General features: G+C 49.9%; 1 protein-coding gene across 5 annotated transcripts in view; it reads left to right on the forward strand.

Annotated features, from left to right (window-relative positions):
• Window positions 1-22,420, forward strand: part of ASXL1 (ASXL transcriptional regulator 1) — a 146,738-nt gene that overhangs the window by 104,935 nt on the left and 19,383 nt on the right. For all 5 annotated transcript variants that reach the window (XM_078651783.1, XM_078651782.1, XM_078651784.1 and 2 more), the window contains 2 exons: window positions 2,775-2,880; window positions 16,855-17,452. In XM_078651783.1, coding sequence (XP_078507909.1) covers window positions 2,775-2,880; window positions 16,855-17,452 — 704 coding nt within the window. The remainder of the gene's footprint in view (window positions 1-2,774; window positions 2,881-16,854; window positions 17,453-22,420) is intronic.

Raw genomic sequence — 22,420 nt, forward strand, 5'->3', positions numbered from 1 at the left:
TTCAGCCGTTATCCCGGGTCTCGGTCAGGTTGACGCTGCGGCTTCTGGGACTGATGGCCTCCTGCATCCTTCTGGTGCATCACGCCAGGTGGCGGATGCGGGCTCTGCAGTGGGACCTGAAGTTTCAGTGGGCCCAGCATCAGGGCAACCTATCCGACCACGTCCTGATCTCGGAGGGCACTGCGAGACAGGTGCGGTGGTGGCTTACGGACCGCGATTGGGTCAGGGGCAGATCCCTCTTCCTTCCCCAACCGGAGCACGTAGTTGTGGCGGATGCGTCCCTCCAGGGCTGGGGAGGCCACTTGGGAGAGGCGGAGATCAGAGGCATCTGGTCTCCGGCGGAGTCCCGGCTCCATATCAACATGTTGGAGCTGCGGGCGATTCGCCTAGCACTGAAGGCATTCCTCCCCTTTGTCAACGGGAGTGTGGTGCAGGTGTTCACGGACAACACCACCGCCATGTGGTACTGCAACAAGCAGGGCGGAGTGGGGTCGTGGACCCTTTGCCAGGAGGCTCTGCGTCTCTGGCAATGGCTGGAACGTCAGAGCGTGACTCTGACGGTTCAACACCTGGCAGGTTCCCTGAACGCCAGGACGGACGAACTCAGCCGTCGGTGCTCGGTGGATCACGAATGGCGTCTGAACTCGGACGTGGCGAAAGGCCTCTTTCTGCAATGGGGAGAGCCTTGGTTAGATCTATTCGCCACAGAAGAGAACGCGCAATGTCATCAGTTCTGCGCGTTGGAATTTCCAAGACGGCACTCGCTCGGCGACGCCTTTCGGCGCGAGTGGAGCTGCGGTCTGTTGTACGCCTTTCCGCCTATACCACTTCTGCCCAGAGTGCTGAAGAAGATCAGGCGCGACCGGGCTCAAGTTATCCTTGTGGCTCCGGACTGGGCTCGAAGGTACTGGTATCCCGAGCTACTCAGCATGTCAGTCGGTCCCTCGATCCGCCTGCCCCTTCAGGAGGACCTTCTGTCGCAGCAACAGGGGACGGTCCTCCACCCGAACCTGTCCAGTCTCCACCTCCATGCTTGGAGATTGAGCAGCGACAGTTGAGGCCATTTGACTTGCCTCCTGAAGTCTGTGATGTGATTCTGGCAGCCAGGCGTCCCTCCACAAAGTCGGTATACGCCTGCCGGTGGAACAGATTTGTGGCATGGTGCACAGCAAAGGCTGTGGATCCCCTTTCTGCCCCTCTCTCCGAGGTTCTCCTCTTTCTCCTCTCTCTTGCCCAGCAGGGCTCTGCTCTGGGCACTATCAAGGGCTACCTTTCTGCCCTTTCCGCCTTCTTACGGCTACCTGATCAGCCATCTTTGTTCAAGTCCCCTATTGTACTGAGATTCTTGAAGGGCATCACGCACATGTATCCACCTGTTCCGTTCGTGATGCCTCAGTGGGACTTGAACCTGGTTCTGACTTTCTTGATGTGCGCTCCCTTTGAGCCGCTTCATTCCTGTCCTCTCCGTCTTCTCACTTTAAAGACGGCCTTCCTGGTTGCCATCACCTCTGCCAGGAGAGTGAGTGAGCTCCAGGCTCTTTCTGTGAAACCTCCTTTCTTGTCCGTTCATCCTGACAAGGTGGTTCTTAGAACTAGACCTTCTTTCCTGCCCAAAGTAGTTTCGGCTTTTCACATCGGGCAGTCCATCACCTTACCCTCCTTCTTCCCGCCTCCGCATCCTTCAAAAGATGAAGAGCGGCTCCATCGTCTGGACCCAAAACGTGCGCTTTCATTTTATATGGATCGCACTCGCCAGTTCCGGGTGGATGACCAACTATTTGTTGGCTACGTGGGTGAGAAGAAGGGAAGGGCGGTACAGAAACGAACCATCTCTCGGTGGGTCGTCCTGTGCATCAAAGCATGCTACTCTTTGGCTCGGAAGGAGCCTCCTGTTGGGCTGAGGGCCCATTCCACTCGGGCCACGGCGGCTACTACTGCCCTGGGCCGGGGTGTCCCTTTGCAGGACATTTGCCAGGCGGCTACGTGGGCCTCGCTGCACACCTTTGCGAGGCATTACTGCCTGGACAGTCAAGTCCGGAGGGACGGCTTCTTTGGCCGTTCGGTCCTCCAGGATTTTCTGGTGTAGGATTGTATTGGTTCGCAGACCCACCACCGGGGTTGGTATTGCTGGGGTATCTATTCTAAGGTAAGGAATCTAATACTAACCTGTTTCTTTCAGATGAACAAGTTACTTACCTTCGGTAACGATATATCTGTAAGAAACAGTAGTTAGTATTAGATTCCTTACCGCCCCACCCATCCTCCCCGTTCTGCGAACTGATACCTAGGGTTAAGGACATCCCTTTCAGGGCCCTAGTTTCAAATGGCACCAGTGTTGGTTCTCACATGGCTCTGCGTGTTCTGGCGCGGAAAAACTGTGTGCAAAGAACTGACGTCAGCGCGCGGAGGCGGCGTCTATATACTCCAGCGACGTCATCACGGCGCATGACGCCGACGACGCGGAGCCGCAGGGGACGCCTGCAGACGACGCCTACCGACGCGCAGGGGTACTGCTACGCAAAAGTTTCCGGATCCAGACTGACGCCTGGGGATATTCTAAGGTAAGGAATCTAATACTAACTACTGTTTCTTACAGATATATCGTTACCGAAGGTAAGTAACTTGTTCATTAACACTGTTGTGCTACCAAGCATCCTACTACTGAGTCTACTACGCATAGAAAATCTTCTTTTCCATCTAGAAGAGAATTGTTTAATGTGAGCACTTGCTAGATGTAGCTACATTCTTGACTTTTGGTTTATGTACCCTGTAAGGTGAGTTCACTCCAGAAATGCAGACTCGAATAAGACAGGAAGTAGAGAAGGAGAAGAAGGTAGAGCAGTGGAAGGAAAATTTCTTTGAAGACTATTATGGACAAAGGTGAGAAACTATCTTTGGAGTACAAAATACATTTTGTTGTGGGTTTAATAGGTTTGAAATTCTGTGTATGGTGCCTGTGAATCAGTGTTGGCCTGGTGTACTGTCTCCTTATTTTAGGTAGGAATTTCTTTCACATTCAGAAGTGCCTCTAACATGGTTGGATTGCTATGCATTGGCCTGCATATGCATTGCCCTGCATATGCATTGCGGTTTTCTATTCATTTTTTTCTGAAGCTCTGCTGGCTTCTACAAGATTTACTGTAGTAGACTATTTCTGTATATTGTAAAAGTCACTCTTGGACATGATGTCATCCAAAAATATTGCTTAAATCAACGAGAGAGAGAGGACTAGATAGGCTAGACCGTATCCCCTGGATTATATGTATGTATCAAAAAGGACTAGCTATCTAGGGAAGATAGAAGACTCAGGTTTGTACGTAAAATAAGGAGAACGTAGTTTTCCTTATAAAGCCCTCACCCACCGACCTAGTTGGTGGCATGCTTCATCATCGGGCCCACCACAGTGGCACCGAATGTGCCCCGGGTGTGCTTCAAGGTGACTACCACCAACACTATCGGTTTCATTTAATAATCACCACCAGTTCCGTGCCCGTGGCATGAACCCACAATAGCCGATTATATGTCGCACACCACCTTATAAGTCGGCATGTTGTGATATACCAAAATATGAATCCAACATGACTCTACCTTGTACGTCTTGTCTTTGTCCTTTGTGTTCTATGTAGTCAAGCTTGAGGGAATCCCCCTCTAACGGCTACAGCGCCTTAGCGTGCGCTTCACTTAGCCAAAAGACAACACAATCACTTAATTTTAATTTTATTATTTAAATTGCACGTTCTTCACATAAAAACGGTCCTGAGGAAAGCCAGCTTTAAATCTGCAAGGCACTGGCTGAAACATGTAGACCACACTAGACGCTGGAGGTCATAACTTACCCTCCAATTTACGTCTACCTGTCTTTTATCTGCTAGCAGAGGCCCAGTTCAATAAAATAACTTGCCCTCGGGTGCTGGGACCTTCTGCATAGCTTTTAATCTTCACCTTTCTCACCCTATTCACCGCACACTCAGCAACATACCAGCTCCGCAGTCACCTGGCGTTGAAGCACACCCGGGGCACATTCGGTGCCACTGTGGTGGGCCCGATGATGAAGCATGCCACCGACTAGGTCGGTGGGTGAGGGCTTTATAAGGAAAACTATGTTCTCCTTATTTTACGTACAAACCTGAGTCTTCTATCTTCCCTAATTAGCTAGTCCTTTTTGATACATACATCCAAAAATATTGTCCATACCCTTTTGCAGAATCTGTCCGAGCCCTGCTGCAGGAACTAGACCCTCAATGGAAGCAAATAACTGGCTCCTGGAATGACGCAATCCAGTGTCCTTTAATCTTCAGTGTACTGAGGAAGGGGAAAAGAGGATCACTGTTCCCTTATCCTTATGACATGGCCCACCACTTGTGTGCAAGAATGATGTCTTGAGGCTATCCACCCAAACCCCCCCCATCATTCTTGCAGAATATTCAGCACAAACTACTCCCCAGGCACAATGGAGAGGTATTCCAACACAATCTCTGGTCTCTCAGCTGGCCAGCCTAGTACCCTACCCACTGGACTTTATCCATTTGGACATCCCAGCTAACTGCAGTTTTGCAGCGTGAATCTTTCTGGATTCACTATGCTGTGCATTATTCCGCGGTCTTGTGGTTGGGTCCGGATTCGTAGTCTTTTCTTTGTTTTTTTTGTTTTTTTTTTTCTTAGCCCAGGTGGGCGTCGGCGTCACACCCCCTTGGGTGTATTTCCGGTGACGTCGGCATGCTTCCTGCGGAAGCTCCCACTCTTGGGCGCCATCTTCAGATTCTTTTTTTCCGCGGTCGGGTCTGGATCGTTCCCGTTTGGGCTCCAGACATTTTTGGAGAAAGAAGAAGGAAAATACAGAAAAGACGAGGAGAAGTCACCTGAAAACTCCAGGGGACTTCACCGACGAAAAACAAGCAAGGATAAGGCGTTTTCCATCGAGATCTTCGACGACCGTCGACGAACACGCGACCAGAGAGGCCCTGGACGCTAGAGGATGGACAACACGCCGTTCAAGTTCTGCCGTAACTGCCACCACAAGTACGCGCAGAAGGACCAGCACCCGGTATGCAACCTTTGCCTACCGGTGGACCACGAGAGCGGAGACTGCAACGCCTGTTCCGCCTTCACCCCGAAGACCCTTCGTGTGAGAGAGAGGCAGAGGGTAGCACACGCCGCCCTGCAGGGGAAGGCCCCGACTCCGTCACTCTACGAGCTGGGGATGTCCTCCGAGGAAGAAGACAACGCTGCCGCCGAAGACGACAGCTACACGGTCGTAGAGACCGATTACACGAAGACTTCTGACAAGGTAGGAGACTCTTCGGCCCCCAAGAACCCGAGAGACTCTGAGTCTAGAAAAATCGAGGGCAAGACCCCGAAAGCGCCGACGCCAAAAAAGGCGGCGTCCGCGACTACTCCCAGGCCCAGCGGATCCTCCGAGAAGGAGTCCCCGGCGCCGAGAGCTGCTGATCAGCAGAAAACGTCGAAAATCGTCCCCGAAAAGGATCGATCGACGAGGGAGAAAGACCCGAAACTGACGACGACGACCAGAGACCCGAAATCCGGTTCGACGTCGAAAACTTCGACTCCGAGAGGCACGGCGACGAGCCATCCGTCGAAGAGAGCGGCCGACCCATCCGACACGGAACACGCGGCCGAGATGGAAAAGAAAAGAAGGCGCCTCGAGGCAGAAATGGAGAACATCATGCAGCGGAAGAAAGATTTCGACGCAAAGATGAAAGCCTTCACGATCCCTCACAAGACCAAGCCACCAGTGATGGAGGTGGTCGAGGAGGAAGAAGAGATCGCCGAAGTCACCGAGCAAGACCAGGACGTCGAGGTGCTCGACGACCAGGAGGAGTACGAGAATCCCTACGAAGGTTACAGCTATGGGGAGGAAGATGAGGGCAGGACAGACACTGAGTCGGCACCCTCTGACCTTCAGGAGGTAGATTACATCGATGTCGACACCGACAGCCCGGAGGAGGTGGTCGACACCTACCCCTCGAGGCCCTCGCCGCCGGACGACATCGGGGCCTACAACTCGGTGATACAATCTGCCGCAGCAGCTTTCAAGCTCAAGCTCGACGAAGAGAAGCAGAAAGCAGACTTCCTTCTGGAAACATTACTCCCAACACAAACGAGGAGCCAGTTCCTTCCAATGCTCGAGAGCGTCTTGGCTCAGGGGAAGGAAGCTTTCAGGGAGCCCGCAACATGCAAGGCAGTAACTCCCAGAACTGAGAAGAAGTACAAGCATGCCACAAAGGACCCGGCCTACATTCAGGGCACGGTCTCCGCAGACTCCATTATCACGGCCACAGCAAGGAGGAGGGCTAACGTACCCACTACCTCGGGCCCACCACCGGATAAGGAGAGCAAAAGGATGGATCTGGTGGGCAGAAGGATCGAACGGAATGCCGCGACCCACTGGCGCATGGCTAATTCCAACGCCCTGATAAACAGGCACATGTACCAAATCATGGAGGGACTGGGGCAGTTGGTGAAGGACTTGCCCCAGGATGCCAGGCAAAAAGCCGAAAAGCTGATTGAAGAGGGGAAGAATGCGGCAAATTCTTGCCTTAAGACGGCCCTGGATGGGGCAGACACCGCCAGCAGGCTCATGATGATGGGCGTCACGGAAAGGAGGCACGCCTGGCTCAGGATATCCGGTTTCAAACCGGAGGTGCAACACAGCATCCTGAACACACCGTTCAACGGCAGCACGCTTTTCGGACCAACAGTTGATGAACAACTCAGCCAACTGAAGAAAGATAACGAAACAGCAAGATCCATGGGGGCATTGCAGTTCAGAGGGAACAAGAGGGGCACCCCGTCACGGAGGCCCGGCGGGAGAGGCGGAAACCAGCCAGGTACATCACACCAGGCTTTCCAGCAAACGCACCAGGCAGACTCGCAGACTCAGCAGGGTCATCAGAAGCAGCCCTGGCAGTACCAACAAAGAGGCCAGTCCTTTCGAGGGAGAAATGGACGGGGGCAAAATAGAAGAGGGGGCCAGCAGCCCAACTCCAAGTGACTTCAAAAAAATCTGTGTGCCCGCCCACAAAAAAGAACCCAGGGGGCAGCACGTACAGATGGGTCAAGACAAACTAGACACCTACGACCACAGGACACCAGTGGGAGGAAGATTAAGATACCACCTCCAGGAGTGGAGAGAAATCACATCAGACAAATGGATCCTCAACATTATCCAATTCGGATACTGCATAGAGTTGGAGGGGAGGCCAACAAGCAAAAAACCAAAAAGGAAACCACTAGCAGGCAAACAGCTACAGTGCCTTCAGGAAGAAGCAAAAGAACTCCTGCAGAAGCAGGCCATAGAACGGGTACCCTTCGAGGAAAGAAACACAGGAGTATACTCAACGTACTTCCTGGTACCAAAAGTAGACGAGACAATGAGACCCATTCTCGATTTAAGATTCATGAACAAATTCATAAGAACGCAGAAATTCAAAATGACCTCCCTGCAAGAGGTGCTCCCACAATTGCAGATCGGGGACTTCATGGTCACTATAGACCTCAAAGACGCATACCTGCACATCCCAATGAACAGAAAGCACAAACACATGCTCAGGTTCACCGTCGGAGAAAGCCACTACCAGTTCACGACACTGGCCTTCGGTCTAAAATCGGCACCAAGAGTGTTCACAAAGTGCCTCGCAGCAGTCGCAGCGCACCTAAGAAGGCAAGGGATACACGTATACCCTTACCTGGACGACTGGCTGGTGAAAGCAAACTCATACCAGAAATGCAAGCTGCACGCACATACAGTGACCAGCACGCTCATAAACCTGGGGTTCTCCATCCATTGGAAGAAATCATCAATGGAGCCAGAACAAGTGAAGATCTTCCTGGGAGCACAGATCAACACCTTACAGGGCAAGGTGTTCCCCAGCGAGAAGAGGGCGCTGGTGAAGGAAACTCGCCTCTACCGGAAGGGACAAGCTCGGACTGCGAGCAAGATCATGGGGATGATGGCATCATGCATCCACCTGGTACCGAATGTACGACTCCACATGAGACCCATTCAAGAATGGCTACAGGAGCAATGGTCACAAGCTACAGGCAGTTGGGAGGATCTAGTGGTTGTAACGCACGAAGTGCAGAAGGAGATGACATGGTGGACCATGGAGAACATAGCAAGGGGAAAGCCTCTAACGCCCCCAACGCCAACAGTGACCATCACCACAGACGCATCCCTGAAGGGATGGGGCGCTCACATGGAGGAGCTCAAGGTGAGAGGACTGTGGACACCGACGGATGCCACAAAACACATCAATTACTTAGAGTTGAAGACAATCTTCCTTGCACTGAAAGCCTTCCAGACAAGACTGTACAATCACAAGGTGTTGATACAAACAGACAATACCACTGCGATGTTCTACATCAACAAGCAGGGGGGCACCCAGTCAGCCCCGCTTTCAACGCTAGCACAGGAGATATGGAGGTGGGCAATCCCTCTCAAGATAGACCTGCTGGCCATACACCTGCCAGGGAAGGACAACATACAAGCAGATTGGCTCAGCAGGCAGACTTCAGCATCCCACGAGTGGGAGCTCAATGCTCAGGAGACAAGGCACCTATTCGACAGATGGGGAACTCCATCGGTGGACCTGTTTGCCACACGCCAGAATGCAAAATGCCGAAACTTCGCATCCAGGCAGCCCGAGGAGGGGGTCACTGGGGAATGCCCTATGGATAGATTGGTCAGGGACATTTGCCTACGCCTTTCCCCCGATACCACTGATGCACAGAGTACTGAGCAAGTGCAGAGCGAGCGACATGACACTGATACTGGTCGCACCACAGTGGGCGAGGCAGACATGGTACTCGCAGATCATGGAGATGACACAGTGTGCACCCCACAGATTCAGCAGGAGGAAAGACTTACTCTCCATGCAGAACGGAGAGGTGCTGCACCCAGAGCCAGAGAGCATGAGCCTAGTAGCGTGGCTCCTGAGGACATAGAGTTCGCACATTTAAGGTTGCCAGAAAGTACACTGAAGGTCCTGCGGGAGGCAAGAAGGCCTAGCACTCGGAAGTGCTATGGGGCGAAATGGAAGAGGTTCACAATATGGTGTAGACAAGAAAGGCTTCACAATAAAATGAAGAGGGACTCCACAGTGCTAAAGTACCTGACGCACTTGCTAGAGAAGAACCTTAGCTCATCCTCCTTGAGGGTTCACTTAGCAGCAATAGTCGCCTACACAAGGGGTGAAACGTGCAGGAGTTTCTTCACATCACAGGTGGTGAAGAGATTCCTAGAAGGGGCGAAAAGGATCGCACCGCCCAAGCGGGTGCCGCCACCGGCATGGAACTTGAACATAGTCCTAACGGAACTCATGAAAGAGCCCTTTGAACCGCTCCACAAGGCGTCCTTAAAGATGCTAACTATGAAAACAGCTTTCCTGGTTGCAATAACGTCCCTACGCAGAGTAAGCGAGCTTCAGGCTCTGACGCTACAAGAACCCTACATACAAATACATAATGACAGGGTTGTGATGAGGACTGACCCAAACTTCATGCCGAAGGTGGTATCTAAATTTCACATGAACCAGTCTATACAGATACCGAGTTTTTTCCAAAAACCAACAACTGCGGCAGAGCGAGCTCTGCACACCCTGGACGCCAGAAGGGCAGTCATGCACTACATCGAAAGGACGAAGGGACACAGGAAGACAAAACAGTTCTTTGTGTCATTCGCCAACAGTTACATGGGAAAAGCAGTAACCAAAAAGACCATTGCACGATGGATCGCACAGACAATCCAACTCTGCCACAAGCGGGCAGGACAAGAGCTAGCAGAGCGGACACGTGCCCACTCCACTAGGAAAAAGGGCGCTACAATAGCCTTCCTGGCTAACACACCCATACAAGACATATGCCTGGCGGCAACATGGGCTTCGGTGCACACGTTCACGAAGCACTACTGTGTGGACATACAGATGAACAAGGAAGCTCAAGTTGGACAGAAGGTGCTACAGCACATATTCAATACCCAACGCTCATCTTCCACCCAACCGCCACAGAAAGGAGAAACCGCTACAAAATCTATGCACAGCATAGTGAATCCAGAAAGATTCACGCTGCAAAACGAATAGTTTTCTTACCTGTCGGTGTAGTTTTGCAGCTTGAAGATCTTTCTGGATTCACTAGCGAACCCACCCACCTCCGCCAGAAAGATGAGGCTGGAGAGAGAAGAGGTGGTTAACATAAGAAAGGATATTTAAGAAGTACAGAGCGGTAAAATACCAACTAATTAGAACATTGCCATTACTTCGGAAACGAAAGAAACACGGAAAAAAAGAACCCGAAGATGGCGCCCAAGAGTGGGAGCTTCCGCAGGAAGCATGCCGACGTCACCGGAAATACACCCAAGGGGGTGTGACGCCGACGCCCACCTGGGCTAAGAAGAAAAAAAAAAAAAAAACAAAGAAAAGACTACGAATCCGGACCCAACCACAAGACCGCGGAATAATGCACAGCATAGTGAATCCAGAAAGATCTTCAAGCTGCAAAACTACACCGACAGGTAAGAAAACTATTCGTCTCTTTCCGGTACAGGCATGTGCACCAGTAACCATGAGAACTTAAAAGGCCAAATGGAAGCACTTCTACACATGGTGGAAAGACTGGGGCTGTGATCCAGACATCATTCGGACCATCAAATTCTTCCATACTTTGTGCACCAGGCACTGCCTTATCCTGGTTTTCACAAAGAATCACAAAGCTATTTATGGAAAGACTTTTTAGGATTTTCCCTCCTGTACAATGTCCATGGAAGCTGAGCACTGTATTGAGCGAACTCCTACTTGCTCCTTTGAACCTATCTGTAGACTGCACTTGAAATTCATATTGTGGAAAACTCTACTACTGCTTGCTTCTGTATTGTCAAGGAGTGTGGTGGAGTTGCAGGCATTTCGACTCAGCCCACAGTGGTCTTACAAATCAATCCCATGTTGAGGCCTAGAGTCCCTACGGTCTCATTTAAATATACCGGTTATCCTTCATTAACTCCTCCCCTCCCCCACCACCCACCTACCCAATATTGTAATAGTAGTACATAAATCTTTACACTCACTATATGTACACCGGTGCATTATATTTTTACATGGGCAAGACAAGACTGCGTGTGATCAGATATACTCCTGCTATATTTAAGTCTTTTCTTGGATATTGTGAGTGCCAGGGAAGCCATAGAGAGTACATGGGCTGGAAAATCGACAACTAGAGTTCCCCAGCACCATGATGGCTTCTCTGAAACCAGAAGTGTTTGTTACCAAACTACTCCTCTCAATAAACCCTCACTGATTTCAGTGTGGGATTTATTGAACCATGTACTCGGAGGGCACCTCAGAGGTGCCCCCTGAAACCATACTATCCATGGTGTGGTTTCACCGGCTGTAGACCACCCGCTACCATTAGACCTGAATCTGGACCCCTGGGTAGAGAGCCTCTGCTGGACAGCGGTGCCACACCTCCTCCCCTAGCATGGGCTCCGTGCTCGAGAGGGAACCTCAAAGGCCTGCTGCCATTGTTATGCGACCCCCAGCCTCTACTTCTTGCAGCAGATGGCAGTTCCCAGTTTACCCCCACACTTTGGGCGGGAAAACCTAGGAAGAATGGGAAACTAGGTGAAGCTCAACTTTCAGTCCCTGCCATCTTGAATATGGGCAAACTCCTCCAGGCAGGACTAGGACAATGCTCCCTCTCACTGAAGGGTCGCATAATTCAGGATCTAGTAACCCCAGGTAAGGTGCCTAATGGCCCTACCTTGCACACCCGTAAAACGTCCCTAAATTTAGTATTTAGATGGCTCCCTCAAACCCTGAAACTAGTTTCTGCCGACCTAAGAAGACACTGTGCAGCGAATTCTGAAGACGCCTGCTGACTTGGCCCCAGCCCTACCGGCCTGTCTCCAGCTTCAAAGACCCTGCAAAATAAGAAGATGCCTGACCTGCAGCCAGCGACTTTCAGAACCCGAAGAAGACTGCCTGCCCTTTGACAAAGACCGGAACTCCTGAGGACAGCGGATCTGTCCCCCCACCAAGAAATCTACATAAATGACTCTGGTGCCCTCTGAAACCGCGAGTCCTGCCCACTCTGCACCTGACGTCTCTGGCCCATCTCCAGGTGGCCCATTGATCCAGAAAAGGTTCCTCAGCAATCCTGACCTCAAGTCCAGTGTTGACTGACTCCTCCTGGACTCTACGGGGACGTCTGTAGACTGAATCCAGAGGCTCCCCCTGACCGCGACACGCTTCGGTAAGAAGAATCCAATGTCAAAGAACATCCCTGTACCCGAAGCCCCTGGGCCTTGGTAAGTTGAACTGACTGTGTCCCTACGACCCTCTACACCCTAGCTTGCCTCTGCTGTCGCTGGTCTCCCTTCTGCAGCCTCCGGTGCAAAGCCTGCAGCCTGTTTGCCAAACCGAGTTTCTCCATTAAAAAGCATTGGCCGCCCAATGCTGTATTTGCACCCTGCACTCAGCCGCCCCTGTGTCCCCGCACCCTGGTACTTGCTCTAAAGCTTGGCCCCTGCAATCGATCTACTTACCATCAAGCAGCGTGGCTTCATGCACCCCCATTCTTCATTGAAATGCATTGGGCCTTTCTCCGAATGTGACCGCTGCACCGTGCCGCTGGTGGTGCAGACTTTGTGCTTACCTGATCCTTCTCCTCTGCTGATCTTAAACCCCGAAGGCTGGAACTGTAAGTTGGGTACTTACCTGTGAAACCGCATTGTCGTTTTCCTTCACAGTACGTTCCATGCCATGGATGGACGTAAAGGTTATGTTCATGGCTACAGCACTGGTGAGCCATGAGCATATCCATTAGGTCCATGGGACACCAATGCAGAATCCCTCTAGCGTCATTACATATGAAACTAAAATGAGCCGATCTGCTAGTTTCAGTGCTACGGTGCTCGTGGCGCTATCTCTGGAACCCCCCAAGCACCGAATCACACGAGAGAGGTACCATTGGAAAGGGGAGAATCTCCCTCCATTGTAAATTAGGCAAAGTCAGTCTTTCTGACCAGCCCCCCCCCCCCCCCCACCCACCCCCCCTTCCCACCACCACTGCTCCTGCTCCCCCAGGATCCCCCAATGTGCAACGCCCCCACCCCGGGGGCGCGAAAACAGTCTAGACACCAAGGATTCTTTTTTTATTTCCTTTCTTTTGCATGTTTAGGGGTGGGGGCAGCCCTAAATGGACACAATAATGCCCCCATTTTTACCAAAAACTAGCAAGCTTTTCTGCCCCTCCTGGGGTGCAGTTGCAGATGGGGGCAATAGCTCCGGAACCAGGGGGGAGGGGGGGGGGGGTGCAAAAAGCACGCTAGACCCCAGAGATGCTTTTTTTTTTTTTACTTAGGTGTGGGGGGTACCCTAAATGGATGTTTTAATGCCCCCACCCCTCAAAAATTGGCACAGTCTGAAAACAGGGAGTTCCATGCAAGCTACACCTCCCTGGACTCTCCTGGGTGCCTAGTTTCCAGAAATGTCTGGGGTTGGTAGGTTTCCCTAGATAGGCGCCAAGCCCTGGCCCAAAAACGCAGGTGCCCGCTTTCTGTGAAAAAACAACCTGTTTTTGCTGGGGGGGGTGCTGCATTTATGGTCCCGGGCAGCCATCTAGGTAAATATACCAAACCTGGACATTTCTGAAAACTAGATAACTGGGGGAGTCCAGAGAGGCGTAGCTTGCGTGGATCCCCAAATGTTTTCTTACCCAGCACCTGAGGGGGGAGATGGCAAAGGGGGGGGGCACACCTCCTGTTCTCACTTGGGTTGGTGGGGTTTAAACCGGGGGCTGCCATTTGCTGCTAGCAGCAGAGGCTATGGTTGCATTACTAAGGTGGCACGGCCTTTGAAGCTTCCCTCTCAAGCACTGTGCTCATCCGGGGGTTGGGTGAGAGAAGGTGTGACTCCTCCGTCCAGGATGGGCTTTGATTCTAGCCTCAGAGCAGGGGCTGTCAACCCAGGGTTCCAGAAACATGTCTGGCTGCCTACAGTCTGAGACCACACTGGAGTTGATGGGTTTTATAGAGGCACCTTTGAGGTGCCCTCTGACTACATGGTACAATAAATCCCACATTGGCATCAGTGTGGATTTGAGAGGAGTAATTTAGTACCAAACACTCCTTTGTTCACTGAAGCCATCATGGTGCTGTGGAACTAGAGGTGTCGGAATTTCCAGCACATATACTCCCTATGGCTTTGCTGGCACTTACAATATTAAGAGCTGGACCCTAAGATTGTTCATGTAGACCATCCCTCACCTGTGGTATATAGTGCACCCTGCCTTAGGCCTGTAATGTCTGCAAGCGGGGAGACTAACTATACCTTCAGGCAGTGCTGGCTGGCATGGCACCCAGGCAGGGTGCCATCGCAACTTAGTCCTTTTCTCCCTCACAGGGGCATGTAAGCTGCAAGGGCTGTGGCATGGTCCCAGTGGGGAGGGGGCGGTTCCCAGGGGCTCTCTTCAGCTCCCATGCCCTAGGTACCCCGGGTACCACTTACTAGGGACTTACAGGGGCAGAGGTATAAATTGTGGATATGTTTCTAGGGAAGAAGCATTGGCACAGGCGACCTGGTTGGCCGGGACCTTGGACACTGCAATGGAAACCACATCAAAAAGAGGCACTTTCTGACGCTCTTAAGTACTTCTCTTTTAGTTGCTTCTTACTAGGGCCTCTATCTTACCGAAAGTGGTAACACCTTTCAACGTGGGGAAATCAGTCGCTTTTTTTTTTTCTTCTAGAGTTTTATAGCGCAAACTTGACCCAAAGGTATTGGGTATCAGAGCGCTTAACATGAGCACCAGTTGTTTACACAAGAACACATTCATTTTTTGTTCGGTATGGGGAGATTGAGTGATTTGCCCAGAATCACAGCATGTTGAGCGTCATTGCTGAGACTTTAACCCAGTTCCCCAGATTTGAGAACGACCGCCCTAGCCTTAGGCTACATCCTCCCCACCTTGCCCACTTTCTAAGCTCCTCCGCACCCCTCTAAAAAAGAGGAGCGACTGCTCGATCTGGACCCAGAAAGAGCATTTATGTTCTACCTTGACCCCGCTGAACAGTTCCGGGTGGACCACAAACTCTTCATGGGGTACGTTGGATCTAAGAAAGGTCCTGCAGTTCAGAAGAGGACTATCTTGTGATGGGTCATCCTCTTCATCAAAATTTTCTACGGTCTGGCCAAGAAGCAGCTGCCTGAAGGTTTAAGGTCTCATTCTGCTAAAGCTGCTACCACGGCGTTGCAGTTGTGTGGTGTTCCAGTCCATGACGTTTGTCCCCAGGCAGCAACATGGGCATCCCTGCACATGTTTACCTAACACTTGTGCCTGGACAGGCAAGTCCAAAGGGGCAACTTTTTTGGCCTCTGTCCTGCAGAACTTCTGGTCTGAAATTGTCTGCAGTCCCTCCTACGGGTATGATATTGCTTGGATATCTATTCAAAGGTAAGGAATCTGTGGCTAGGTATGTCTATCAGGTATACATGTTACTTACCTTCGGTAATGCCTTATCTGGTAGAGACATGATCTATAGGCAGATTCCTTACGACTCACCCATCCTCTCCATGGACAGGCTTTTAGAGTCAGGGCTGTTCCCTTTCAGGACCCTAGTTCTGAAACACACCATTGCCCGTGCACTTCATAACTCCGGGCTCCTGGTGTGGAAAGTCGTGAAAAGGAACTGATGGCTGTTCTTCGAGGTGGCATCTATATAGGTGACGCAGATGTCACAACAGCCGAGACGATGCAGTCACGCGGAGTGGACTGATTCCATCTACCAGTGCACCAGAGTATTGCTCAAAGAAAAATCTTCTGGATTGTCTGTCTAGGAAAATTGAAGGGTAAGGAATCTGTGGCTAGATCATGTCTCTACCAAGTAAGGCTTTTTCCGAAGGTAAGTAACTTGTCCGTCAATCTTCTGGAAAGCCCGTTGGGTTGTAACTTAAGACTTCTCTATACAAAAATTGTTGGTGCCATAGTCCCGCAGGATGCAGTGTGGGAAGAAACCCTTGGAGATGCTGTCTCTTCTGTTTTAAACGAGTGGAAAATATTCAGTAGGAGTGGAACAAAATGCAGTCCAATGATGAAACTAAATCAAAATGCTTCTAGTATAAAACTAAGAAGATATTTTTTTAATACCACATAGGTATGTTAAGCACAGTTTTGAAGGAGCTACTGAAAGGATATTAGCTAGATAAGACATTGTAAGACCAACGGATCTCTGTTCTGAAACAATAGAGCATACAGAAAGAAAAAATAGAGTTATTCAATTCATCCACTCTACAGCTTGGAGGACAAAGAGCTAGATGCGAAGACGGCCAGCAGACCTTTAGAATGGGTTGAACTTGCCACTTGGGGATCTGGTTTGGATTTCCATGTTAAGTTGGGTTTCTGCTCTGGTGCAGTACATTGAGATGTACATTACAAAATTAGCTATTAAACTTTCCTTCGATGCCCACAGGATCAGTCACTACACAACTAACGCATCATTCTGCCTTAATGATGACTCACCTGGTAATAGCCCATCATGTGGTAATATCCTCTTTAATCATTCTTTGTGTGCTTCTAGGCCCCTTTGTTGATCCCACCATTGTGAGTTACTCTTGCACCCCCTCTACCTCTTGTTGCCATTACTGTGTGAAGCATATAATTTTGCCTTTTTTGTTCTTGAACTTGTTTGAAAAATCTTCTATGCTCTGTTATGCCCTTAGAGTTAGGACTGGACCTCGCCTGCACTTAACAATTTATTGAGTATTTGTAATTATTTTATATACTTTTGTTAGAGTAGTGTGTTACTTTAAAGCTTCTCCACTGAGACTGTCTTTACTTGCTTTTCAGGTTGGGGTTGACTAGAGAGCAGACTGAGCAAATTTGCTTGCAACAACCTGTTGAAAACCAGTTAGAGCCACGTTCTCCGGTGGAAGTATTCAGAGCATCCAGGAGATTGAGAGACCTACATTGCAAGAAACGTTCTCGACCAGCGCCAAGAAGCAGACCTAAGAGTAGATGCAAAGAACCAAAGACCGAAACATCCCCTAGTGTTGATGAGACAGAAAGAGATCCAAAGTCATCAATTGACAGTGAGAGAAATCTGGAGAGGGTCCTGGGAGAAGGAGAAAGATATTGTCGTCTGGCTGCTACACCAGCTGCACAAAGTGAATCAACCTCCTCACCCTCCACCCTTCCCAGTAGTTCAGAAATGCTGCCCTCTTTAAATATATCTGACGGAAGGGTTCCATTCCTGCCACAAGACTGCACAGACCAAGAATTGAAGGACCAGAAGCGAAAGTGCATTGAAGAGGTCACAGCCTCTAGCTCCTTCTCCGAAAAGAAGCCCCGTCTTGATGATCGCCAGTCCTTTCGTAACACAATTGACTGTGTTAGCACCGAAAAGCCACAGCCCACTAAAGAGGAGCCCAAAGTCCCACCTATCCGGGTATGTGAACCTTCGGCAGCTGCTTGACAGCTGTTCATGATGTGGCAGAGATTTAAAACCTAGTGATGTGACTCCCTATTGTTCCACAAGATCTGCACACATCAATTTTGGATGGTAACGTCCAGTCGTATTTTATATATTTGAGTACTCAATTAGCGAATGGTGGCCACGTGTTTAACATGAAACAAAGTTCAATTGATGTGGTTTGAAGTGTAAGTTTTTCCAAAAAGGTGCTAGTTTGTGGAACAATTGAAGATCACACTCCTTTCTCTCTTGATAATGAATCCAGTAGTGATTAAAAAAAAAAATTAGTGAGAGACTAGTAAATTTATACAAGTGGATGTCCTTATTTATTTATTTCCATTAATGCATAGCTTGGGCCACTGTTTGTATTTCTCAAAATTCTAAATGTCAAGTTGCAGGGTGTGTCTTCAGCAGATAATGAACAAATCTCCAGACAAGGCTAGTAAGCTTAAAAATATCTTTCAAAGTACTTGGTATGTCTGGTTTCTCCTTCATCCCTGCTCTTGCTATTTTGCATGTCATCTGGAGGGAATGGTGTATTGTATGCTGAAAAGTGTAAACAATACTGTGGTCGACTGGAATTGTGTGGCAATGGTGTACTTAATTGTGCTGCTTGAAAAAGGAATTTGTTTTGCTACTTTGCTATTTTGACACAAATTAATACCCTGTGAGCTAGGGTTTCATCTCATTAGTGCCAGTTTTTCACCTGAATTCAGCAACTGAAAGATGGCTAGTTATAGCTTGGGAAAAGGGCTGCCTGTGAGGGTTTTTTCTTTTCAAGAGCTTTGTTACATTTTTACCATAGAGGAAGGCAATTGTATACACATCTTGCTTTGGAAAAAAGGAACACACTGTTTGAGCCTTGTGTGACTGTAGATGCACATGCTTAGCATACTCCTGCCATCAAGTGTTGGGTCCAGATGTGTGAATGTTGTTTTTATTTCAAACCATGAGTTAGAGGAACTCCTCCTCTTGGTGATGAGCGCTTGGGCATCAAGTCGATTGTTTTCTTTCTGCCGCCAGGTTCGGACCTGCGTCTCTTGGGTATTTCATATTTCGGCGAGATGTTTCAACCATGGCTCCCACAGGGCCTCGACCTTTGGGCTGCCTTCAATCTCCATCGCGTTCTCCAAGAATGTCTTGCTGGTGATGGAATGGACGCCCTTCTGTTGTTGTGCTCTCTGCTATGGGAAGTACCCACGGACCGACTTAAACCAGGCCTGCATTCTTTGCATGTCACCAGAACACAGAAAAGCTGATTGTGGCACCCGCTGCTCCTTCTGCTATAAGAAAACCCTTAGAGACTGTTGCACACTGGCTTGATGTTGCGGAGGAGCATAGACGACACTCCAGGCATTTTCGATCATGACTGCGTCTAAGAGGAAGAACACATCCTTAACAGTCTGTTGCAGAGGAAGAGGCATTCTCAATCAAGGGCAGTTCCGGATCAGAGGTGGACCTAGAGATGGAGGGCGTAACTCCTGCTCTGCAGTTTGAGAGCACAATACCCCTTGACCCTTAACACAGTTTCGATCAGCCCAAAATGCATTCGACTCCTCTGGAACGTCTTACAGTGGTTCACCACTGTGATCCTATCCTGGTTGGTACAGAGCAACTGTTTCAGACACCCCACCTTCTGGCTCTGTGCCGAAAAAGCAACCAAAGCCAAAACCTTTTGCATTGATCATTTCGGTCTTCAAACGCCGGCTGGTGCCTACCCAACCATCGGCTCCATGCTGAATTCCACCTGCATCCACTGCTTCAAAGCTGAGCAGAGCTTCGGTGCCAAAATCGAAACCTGTATTGAACCTTAAAATTCCGAAGCCTACTTCTGGCAGACGAGTGAAGCCAATCCTCCCATCGACTTGAAGAGCGACGGATGCTAGACAAAAGCAAATTTGTCATTGGCCTCGTATGTGTTGAATCCTTACCCACTCTTTTCCGCAGATTCCTCCACCACTCAAAAGACAGTTGTCTTTCCAGGAGGCTCTGAACATACCAGTTCCTACAAAGAAACTCCGGAAGGCAGACAAGGCCACCAGTCCTTTATCTCTTGCACCACCCTCACCACCTTCACCCTCCACCACATTCTACAAAGGACCCACTGGATATATCACGTCAGGGGTCGCTGCATTCTGATATAGCTGGACATATTGGGGGACAGGACACTTTATGCACTCCACCACATAACGACCCCTGGGATACCCAGGGCTCGAGATCTGAAAAATGGTACTAGTCCTGCAGGTCTAGTACTTTTAAAAAAACTCCTCGACCTAGCAGTAACCTACTTGACCTCCGCGTCTGAAAGCTGAGCAAATGTGACAAGATAACAAGATTTAAAGGCATCTGTATTGCTCATTTGCTTTGTGAGCAACAAACAGCCCGTTAAATCTTGTTATCTTGTCACATTTGCTCCATTTTCAAAGATGGAGGACAAAAGTTAGTAGGTTTTCCTACTCGCCAGAAAGGGCGAGTAGGACCTAAAAATAGCTCGACCTCATAAAATTTATTTCGCAAATGCGAGCGGTCGAGTGGATTTGTTGAGCCCTGATACCTATGATTTAGACCCACCAGAGGACACAGACCTGGATTTTTATCTCATTCGGTCTTCCCCTCCTGATGACTCCACATCCTATCGGGAGCTTATAGGGAGAGCTACCACTTTCCACCAAGTGGAACTCCATAAAGAGCCCTTAGAAGAGAACTTCTTCAAAAAACTTTCTTCCACTCAGAGCCACATAATACCTCCCAATGCTCAAGGGCATGCTTAGGTATACAGAAGACATTTTTAAAGACCCTGTTGGAACTAGGATTATAACACTCAAGGTGGATCAAAAGTAGAAGGCCTCCATCTACTTACGGGACCAACTTCCACTAGACTCCCTAGTTATCACCACTGCTGGGAAGTGAGCCAACTGACCGGCATGTGGAGATGCCCCGCTGCCTGATAAAGAAAGTGAACATATAGCTGTGATGGAGAAGAGTTCCATTGGCGTATCGCCACATTTATGAGCTTTCTTGGAAGGTACGATCATGCTCGCTGGAATGAGATGGAGGACCTTCTCCAATACCTCCCAGATGAGCACAAGAAGCAGGCTCAGAACTTGTCTCGGTAGGTAAGCTTATATCTAAAACCTCCATCTGCTATGCCTTAGACTCAACTGACCCTGCAACCAGGGGAATAAATACCAGCATCCTATTGCGAACTCATGCATGTCTCCTATTTCTGTTTTCAAACCAGAGGTTCAGCAAATTGTGCTGAACATGCCATTTGATCGAGAATATCTGTTTAGGCCTCAGGTGGACCAAACATTGGAGAAAATCAAAAAAGACACAGATTGTAAAAGCAGTGTGGGCTCCGCAAACACCTGCACCCCGTGGCTCCTTTCGCCTCCCCAACTACTGTAGAGGTTCCAAAGCAACCTCTTCTTACCCCTCCATCTCATACCAACGTAATCGGGCTCAACGTACCTCCCCCCTCGGTTATTTCAGAGGCTCCAATAGAGGTAACATTTCCGAAAGTAGAGGAAAGGGTGCTTCTCCACACGGAGCTACATCCAGCACCACACAGACTTCCGGTTCCCCTCCGTCGTCACAAGTCCATCGACGTCGAGGGGCGAGAGTCCTCCACCGTCGTCAACCCGGCGACGATCGGCGTCTAGGATAGACACCCCTCCGCCGTCGTCTCGACTACCTTCAGAGTCGAGGGTATACTCCCCTCCGTCGTCTCAACGACGTTTGGCGGCGTCTAAGAAATGCCCTCCGCCGTCGTCATGACGACGTTCGGCGTCGAGGAAGAGGAGCCCTCCGCCAACGTCTTCAAATCGACATTCGATGTCGAAGCGCAGAGACCCTTCATCTGGATCTGAACGGCGGCGGTCGCCGTCGGATCGATGTTCAACGCCGAGCAGTCAGCATCGGCGTCGAGGAGTAAGGAACCATCAAGACCAGTCGCATCAGACCGGAGATCAAAGTCGAGGAGAAGGTCCGGTTCGATGTCGAGAGGCGCACGCCCAGCGTCCAGGCCTACCTCCAGTGAGATCTACGGAAGGATGGGTCCCCTATCTGCAAGATGGCGGGGACAGAGTTGTGCTTCACCTCACTTTCCCCACCTATGGGGTGGGATTGGCAAAGGTGGGCACCTCCATTCCTCATTTGGTTTTCCTGCTGATTCTCCTGCCCAAAGAGGGGGTCCGAACCGGTGGGGGCCAGTTGCTGGAAGCAGCAAATGCCTGGGGTAGCTCACAAAGGCGGCAAGCCTTCCTGGGGAGTAGGCTTGGTACCTCGTCCCAGGATGTGCATTGTTTCAGACTCCCGAGAGCAGCAGGCTCTCGACCCAGGGGTACAGAATTCTCAAAACAGTGTTGTATGCCATTGAGCATGTATGCCGCATTGTCAGTGTTAAAGAAAATAACGTCCTGAAAGGCTATGCTGTACTCTGTGAGCACCTTCACAACTGCATGCGCTACAGTCCCATGGTTGCACTGTGAGAGGAACACTGTGTCTGCTAGGTGGGTGTGGATCTTACGTCCACCCTGCGCAGAGACCACTGCAAATAACACATTTAATACACAACACCCTTCGACATCAGGTTTTTAATCAAATATAACACTGATCTTCTGATCTTGCAAGTGTTCTTTCAGCTCGTTCTTTGCTACCATATATCTCTCTGGGAGATAACGTTCTTGAAGCTGAAGACTCCCAGGTGTCGCTCCACCATTTCGTACTCTCTCATGGAGAAACTTGCGCAACACAGGGTGGTCGGTTTTGCTCAGCGGAATGTTCAGCGTTGTGCAGACATTGACCCACTCACTTATAATTTTCTGGTTTGAGGCACCAGCAGCTGTACTCTTTGTGAACAGTGAGTTCACAGTCATCTGACGGGCACGTTTTGGCGAAGAGTGAGTGTGTGTATCCTCTGAACAGTGCTTCAAGTGTTTTTGG

The sequence above is a fragment of the Lissotriton helveticus genome, chromosome 7 (genome assembly GCF_964261635.1).
Source record: "Lissotriton helveticus chromosome 7, aLisHel1.1, whole genome shotgun sequence".
In the NCBI taxonomy this organism is placed as follows: domain Eukaryota; kingdom Metazoa; phylum Chordata; class Amphibia; order Caudata; family Salamandridae; genus Lissotriton; species Lissotriton helveticus.